At 31.7% G+C, this 7,916-nt stretch overlaps 1 protein-coding gene across 1 annotated transcript; it reads right to left on the reverse strand.

The window, feature by feature from the left end:
• Nucleotides 1-1,687: 1,687 nt before the first annotated feature.
• LOC146924864 (uncharacterized) lies at nt 1,688-5,093 on the reverse strand. The gene is made up of 9 exons (XM_085710968.1): nt 4,970-5,093; nt 4,712-4,831; nt 3,899-4,021; nt 3,615-3,683; nt 3,437-3,525; nt 3,238-3,346; nt 2,929-2,997; nt 2,732-2,842; nt 1,688-2,623 (listed from the first exon to the last, which is right to left on the reverse strand). Exons 1-9 carry the CDS (start codon nt 5,087-5,089, stop codon nt 1,790-1,792), a joined length of 1,644 nt encoding a protein of 547 aa, XP_085567094.1. The 5' UTR covers nt 5,090-5,093; the 3' UTR covers nt 1,688-1,789.
• Nucleotides 5,094-7,916: the final 2,823 nt, after the last annotated feature.

Below are 7,916 nucleotides of genomic sequence, written 5' to 3' on the forward strand. Positions count from 1 at the left end.
AAGAAATAAAAATTATAAGAAATGGGGTATTGGTGAGGTGACACATAAGCAAAGTGTAGCTTAGAATGAGAGAGAATGCATATAAGGAAATAGTTAGAAAGGGGGGCATTGGTAAGGTGACACATAAGAAAAATGTAGGTTAGAATACATGTATATAGAGAATGCATATAAGAAATAAAAATTATAAGAAATGAGGTATTGGTGAGGTGACACATAAGCAAAGTGTAGCTTAGAATGAAAGAGAATGCATATAAGGAAATAGTTAGAAAGGGGGGCATTGGTAAGATGACACATAAGCAAAATGTAGGTTAGAATACATGTATATAGAGATAATGCAGTTCACCTACTCTACAGAAAGTAGTACAATGAAATACGAATAATACCTTCAAATTTGTGACAACCATAGTAGTAATTCGTGTGATATAATTTTTTGGTACAAAAATAGCTAGTTTTTCAGACGTTAACTAATTATAAAAAATTTGCGTGTTCATTTTGGTTTTTGGATAATGTCTCTTGATATGTCGGTCTAAGTTTAGATGAATTTACCATGGAAATTATTGGGTTTAGTTGGTTAAATATTTAGAGAAAATTGTTATTTTTTACTATTTTTTTTTTACTATTTTTTACTATTATTAATGTTATTATTAGTCCTGCATGTTTCAAGATTTTGTCGTCATATGATATTCCTTTTTCACTCATTTGCTGGTAGATGGATGGATATTGCTATAAGATTTGTTACCAATTTAACCCAACAATGTAACATGTCCAATTTTCCTCTTAAAAAATAAAAATAACCAATGAAAATTGACCACATGAGTAAAAACTAGTTTTGGGTACTACTTTACAATTAACTTATAAGACTAATTTTCATTGATTATTGGGTAAATTACTCTTAATTTTTCAAGATAGACTAAGCTTCACCAACAATCACAATCAAATCAACAAGAAAACGCGAGGAAATATTCGAGAAAAGTGATGAACTTTGAAGATCGCAGCAGAAAAATGAACGAATGCATACATGGATCATAACTAACTTCTATAAGTTACAACTAACTTCTATAAGTTCTATATTCTATACTAACTCTAAAATAGTTAGTTACAACTAACTTGATAACTTGCGCAGCAAGTTATCTCTGTAGAAGCAACTAAGAAGCTTGTTTATCTTTATGGTGCAATACAACTAGAACAACATTATGCAACAAATCTGAAACAGTTCAAATTGTATTGTATACTTGTATATATTCAAGCCTATTGTCTCTTGCTGCACCATTACATTATATCTGCCAAGTTTAACGGTAACAACTAACAATGCATAGAATAAGAGATAACATTAAGGGGCATTACATCATAATGCCTAAAGCCTAACAGTAACAATATTGCATAAATAAGAAACAACATTAAGTGACTTTAACAATATTATCCTTATTTGATATATTGTTGAAATCCAACGGTAAACCATATTTAAGGAAATCACCTTGTTCATAGGTTCAACCACTTGAAAGGTGAAACTACAACAAATGCAATTATATTAAAAACAGAAAAGGTCAAAGGAAAGGAATTCAAAATGGGGTTTATGTCCGAAAAAGATTCATGATTATTAATATTAGATCAAAATACTCCATGTTTGATTAGGCCCCAGTTATGAATCAAATCAAAATACTACTTGCATGTACTGTAAAGTAACGAATAACAATAATCATGATTGATAATATTAAAATGGAATGACGGTAAGCTAAAGTGGCATCGAAGTAAAATGTTTGTGACCAAAAAGGCCAAGCAAATACATGAATCAAAATGGAGGGTTTGCCCTCAAGGTTTTGTAGACCTTCTCATGACCTTCCAATTCAGTTTCGTGCTCCGGAATTTGATCAGCAAATTTCAACTTGACTTGATCAATAGCGAGGCGATGGAAAATTGATTTAACTTCTTTGTTAAGAGCTGTGATCTTAGCTTTCTCTTGAGCTTCAATCTCAACAATTTTGGCTCTGTCCCCTTGTAGTTTTTCAAGCATGGCTTTAAGATCAGCAATCTGAGTATCAAGAGAGTTGAGTTCTGTTTGGTGGATGTCGAGGGAAGTCTTTGACAGCAATATTTTTTGTCTTGTCGCCTTCAATTCCTCATTATCCCGGTCGGTGCTCTTCTTAGCTGCGTATCGCTCTTTTTGCAATTTTTCGAGTTTCTCAAACTTCCACTCAATTTTGTTGAGAAAGTTAACAACAACACGAACTTGTTTTAATTCACGAGAATAGAACATGTCAGCATTAGCTTCGATTTTATCCTTGACTACATTGAAGTTTACTTCACGTGCAAGACCTAGTTTAAATTTTACAACCAAGTCTTTTTTAAAGGCGATATCCCTCAATTCCTGAAGAAGTTGATCAGGGAGGTCAAGTTGCAGATATCTGAAGTCAATAATAGAAAGCCCTTCCGATATAACTTTGTCGATTGCACCAATGACATCCACATCTACCATATCATCAAGATCTAACAACTCATCCTCGTCTATCATATCATTAATTTCTTCGTCTATCATATCATTCATTTCTTCATCTGTAATGTTTTCGTTTTGTTCTTCCAATGATGCTTCATCTTCGGATTCTATATCTGAGGGACAAAAAGGAACCTAAACAAGGAAACAACATTCAGTTCAAGATAAGCCTAGAAACAGGATAAGAATAAATGGGTAGCTTTCATTTCGTATCGCATTTATTAAACCTTAAAAAGAAAATACCTGGCGATTGTACACATATTCCATGTATGAAAGAACATTAGGATAGCGGATATGTTTCTTGGTATCTATAGCAGAAGCTTTTTGAAAGCATATAATATCACCATTGTCTAACTGCATTCATTGAAAAAAATAAATCGATAAGAAAACCAATTAAAATGTTAATTTCTTAGTATGTGCCAACCGGGTATGTACTATACCTCGTTATCTTCAAATGTTAATTTCTTCTCAACAGGAAAACACTTGACTTTTGGTTCAAATCTAATTTCCTGCACAACAATAGGCACAATTTACTCAGTGAAGCTACATAATTAAAGTCACCTTTACAGATCATTAGATTCAAAAACTGAAGATGCTGTTAGAAAAGTCCCTTTCTGTTCTGACAAGTCATATACGAATGATAAATTTTCAAAGAACACGATGCAAGGATGCAATACAAATTTAAATTTTTATGAAATTTGGCAGCAGGTAAATAATACTAGTAAGTCAGACAGACAAAGCAAACCAACCTCATAAAGTTCGATCTCTTCATCAGGATCATAACCAGCAAATTTATTTAACTTCGTTAAGATTTCTGATGGCTTATCAGTACAGTCGACAAAGAGCCTTCCAGCATAACTGCCATAGAACGGAAATACATTTGATGTCAACTAAGGTCCACCTTTTACTGCAACATATGTTAAAATCACAAAAGAAATTATTGAGTACCGTAGCTCCTCTCTTTCAGGATCATATAACTTGAAGAAAAGTAATATACCATCCTCTCCGATATTGAGTGGTGCAGTGGGACATAAATCCTATATAATAATGAAGTTTGTCAAAAAGACTGTTTGAATGATGTTTCATGCTATCAAAATAGTATACAACTTCATAATATAAATGTTACCAGCCCACGCTCCACTTCCAGAAACAGTTTTAATTCGTCAACCTTGTGAAGCTCTTTCAATTGTCCAACCTACAATTTTAGTCAAAATGGGAAAAAAAATGAACAACTACAGATCATAGAGAAATTGGTATGCTGTGCAGACATGAATCACTAAAAACTAAGCACCCTCGCAAGCATTTAGAGGAAGAAAAAAAACTATGGGATCCAAAAAGTCATAAATTATGAAGCTTAAAGCATATGAGCAAAACATTATTGAAAAGTTTCAAGCAATCTCGTGAATTTACAGATTGTGCTTCATCGATGTGTGTCAAAAGCCGAGATGGTCGACATGTATGGTTTTCACGCTTTTCCCATATCCAAAAGCGCTGGAATTGAGCTGGTATGCCAAACTCTTTAGCAACATTTTCCTACATATCACATAAAATCAATCAAACGTAAAAATCCAACTTACGAAAATAACAGATGGGTGCAATAATCATCACATTATTCATAAGTTATAATATAAATTACAAAACGAAAGCATAAAAACCACAAGATTCACGTGACGTATGTTTTTCTTCTTCCAACTAGAGCATTGTGATTTTTATATTGTATTTAAAATAATTGTTTCCTATGAAGATGCATCTAAAATAATGATTTTTCTCTTAATCAATTCACAACCAAACTGGCTTGTAAGGTGAGAGATGCATATCAACATATTTTTAAGCCATATCTAATGTGGGACTCTACGCATACCCTCACACTCAAGACTAGACATTTGAGGCATGACCTAAGTCGCCCGATACCAAATGACCCACCAAATCTTGGATTGACTCTGATACCATCTTAGATTTTTATATTCGGTCTAACTCATCTTTATAAAATTGAATTCTAAGGTGGAGGATGTCTCCTACTTATAAACATACTTTTAGGCCATATCCCATCCAATATGAGACTCTCAACAAAAAGGTGGCACCACAAGTTAATGCACTTCAATCCTTACTATTTATTAGGCGTGCTCTATATAATCACATTAGGGTTTGTACTTCAATTCTCAATTAAAAAGATTAAGTCTTTCTCAAATTTTCCAATCAAAGAGAGTAACGATGATACGATACCTTGAAAACGTTAAACGACGTCTGCTTTTGAACACGGAAACTCCTCACTTTGTCAAGGTCTACAAGATCAAAATATATATCATTTCCAATTTGTTCTGCAAGGTCTTCATCTCGTACCACCTAAGAAGTATTATAATATCTTGTCAAGTTATCAGTATAAATAAATATCAATATAAATACAATCTGATTGAGCAATCAAGAGCATGTTTTTAAAGACACAAACAAAACAACATATTTAGGGAAGCAAGCATAGAACACCTTTATAATAGTGTACAAGTGATTCTCTGCCATTTCTTTAGTTTTGTGCGTTTTTCTCTGTTTCCTTCCTTCAACCTTTCCTTCCTTCAACCTCTCATGCACAAGACCGGCCCAAGACATTTGTAGACCTGAAGCGAATTTGAATTGAGGCCTTTTAAATATGTTGAAAAAGAAACATAAAAATTAAAAAATTTAAATGTATAATTTTATTTGAGGCATGTCAAACACTAAATATGAGACTAAATATGGGTATCACTCACGGTTTTGAACATTGAACTGAGAAAGTTAACACAAAAAAATTGCTACCTTGAACTATAAGTTTAGGCGCAAAAATGTTTAAAGAATTTGACTCACAAAAATATATTTAAAGCGAAAAAGATTTAGGGGTCTAATGTGAGGCATAAAAATTTGAGGGCCTAAATCCGTTGTACAAGTTGATTTCAGATTAAACTAACATATATAGTACAATAGAGATTTAAAATTAAGGGCGTTGTGAATTCGATTAAAACTTACACCAATATTTTAATGTCAGGAGCAAAAATTAACGACCAATAACCAAAGTGATCAAACAAACACAAACAATAAAATAAGATAAAGGAGAAGAAGAAGAATACAAAGATTAACATGTGAATTAAAGTACAGAAAACAAAGAGAAACAATGAATGCATGAATTAGTTTCCTTAATTACTCCGATAGAGTGATACCTTTGTTCTCAAGCAGCTCTTGTTCTGAATGAGTGATTTCAGTTTTGAAAGACTCTCCTCTTTATTTATAGGCGTGCGTTTTTGGGTTTCAAAACTATATGAGCCCAATTGGTGGCCAAGGATAAGAGCATCAATCCAACATTTAATGAAACAGAAAGATGTAGTTAGGTTAATTAATGATTTTCGTGAGGGTAAGGTTAGTTTATTCATTGTTTCAATTATATCTTTAAACAAATTTTTCTCATAATAATGTTATATTGTTAAAATTATTAAAAAAGATAAGAATTTATATTACAGTCATTATTTTTTTTGGTAGTGTATATTATAGTCATTATATTATTGGTTAAAAATAAACATAGTTTATAACAATTTTAAATAAAAAAAGGGTTAATTAAGTTTTTAGTCCCTGTAAATATTGACAGTTTTGTTTTTAGTCCCTACAAAATAAAATTACATTTTTTAGTCCCTATAAAATTTTCCATCAGCATTTTTAGTCCTTATAAAATTTTCCATCAACATTTTTAGTCCCTATAAAATTTTTCCATCAGCATTTTTAGTCCCTAAAATGCTTAAGGAAAATGTCACAGGGACTAAAAAGTGTGATTTTATTTTGTAGGGACTAAAAACAAAACTGTGAATATTTATAGGGACTAAAAACTTAATTAACCCATAAAAAAATAGTTTGTTACAATTTAAAAGTCTTAAACATCTATACATATAACTTTCATTATCCTCTCCCTAAAGATCTGTTTGGTTCGAGAGTTTTGGAGGGGAGGGGAGGGGAGATTTTTAATTTGAAGTGTTTGGTTCAATTTTTAGAAGGGGAGAGGAGGGGAGCAAATTTTATTGCACTATCAAAATTATTCTTAGATTAATTTAAAATCTCAATATTATCCTTATAACAACATTTATTATTAGGCTTAATAGCAGTTTTCGCCCTCTAACTTTCACGAAGTTTCGATTTTGGCCCATAAGAAAAAAACTACAAAACCGCCCCCTAAGTTTTGCAACTGTAGCAGTTTTGGCCCCCCAAGGCCAAAAAAAAAAAAAAAAAACACATGGCACCTCATTTAGGGTGCAACGTCAGCGTAGACCGAGTCAAAATTGACCTTGGGGCCAAAACTGCCACAGATGCAAAACTTTGGGGGCGGTTTTGTAGTTTTTTTTCTTAGGGGGCAAAAATCTCAACTTCGTGAAAGTTGGAGGGCGAAAACTTATTATTATTAGGTTATATTATCTTGAAACTTTTATTATTATTATTATTATTATTATTATTATTATTATTATTATTATTACTATTATTACTATTATTATTATTATTATTATTATTATTATTATTATTATTATTATTATTATTATTATTAGGTTCTTTAAAAAAAAATATTATTATTAGCTTATAGGTTATATTATCTTGTAACAACTTTTATTATTATTAGGTTATATTATCCTTGTAACAACTTTTATTCTATATTATTAACAATTTTTGCTTGTAACAACTTTTATTACTACTTGTAACAATCATGTTACTAATCCATTATTCGATCGTCTACATCGCGTTGTTATTGATTACATCATTATTGTTTTGTTACTTTATTATCCTTATTTAATCAAGTTTAAGGGTAAAACAGTAAAATAATTTTAAAATCTCTCTCCTCCCCTTGCGAACCAAACACGCTTTTAATTAAAATATCTCCTCTCCCTTCCCCTCCGTTAAAATCCCTCCCCTCCTCTACCCTCCTAATTCTCGAACCAAACGAACCTTAACAAACAATGATTTATCCCCTAATAGTACTCTAGACTTTTCTTTTTGAGAAAAACTATTTTCTTTTTTTGAAAGGATCAAATTCCAAACTATATTAATCGTTATCTTATGTATCCAATCCAAATATGCTGGAGGGTCGCTCTTTTTGTTTTGTTCGCGGAAACAATATGATCCTAAATAAAAGGCATTTGAACAAGAACAAAGTTTTTTCATTGTTTTGTTTTAGGAAAAAAAATTGAACAAAAACAATTTCCCTCCTAACAAAACAAAAATCTCAACCAAATAATTGTACATTAACAAGGTTCATTAAAGAACGAGTAGTTGTCCTCGTGAGCTTAACTCAGTTGGTATGGACAATGCATAAAAAAATATGCAAGATCCAGGGACCTCAACCACCCTAAAAAAAATAATAAAGAACGAGTAGTTCAAGAGAACGCCAATAAATTTCTCGATGGAACAATTTATGGCCATAGCATTACCA

This window comes from Medicago sativa, chromosome 5 (genome assembly GCF_051527215.1).
Source record: "Medicago sativa cultivar Bolivia chromosome 5, Bolivia_mono, whole genome shotgun sequence".
NCBI classification, from domain to species: Eukaryota; Viridiplantae; Streptophyta; class Magnoliopsida; order Fabales; family Fabaceae; genus Medicago; species Medicago sativa.

Bases quoted from the DNA above. Each gene is read 5' to 3' on its own strand.
- LOC146924864 (XM_085710968.1), bottom strand. From the start codon at position 5,089: ATGTCTTGGGCCGGTCTTGTGCATGAGAGGTTGAAGGAAGGAAAGGTT. The intron at 3,526-3,614 runs GTAACATTTATA...ATTATTATATAG, and splicing joins TGGAAGTGGAGCGTGGGCTG to GATTTATGTCCCACTGCACC. The intron at 2,998-3,237 runs GTTGGTTTGCTT...ATTGTTGTGCAG, and splicing joins AAGAGATCGAACTTTATGAG to GAAATTAGATTTGAACCAAA.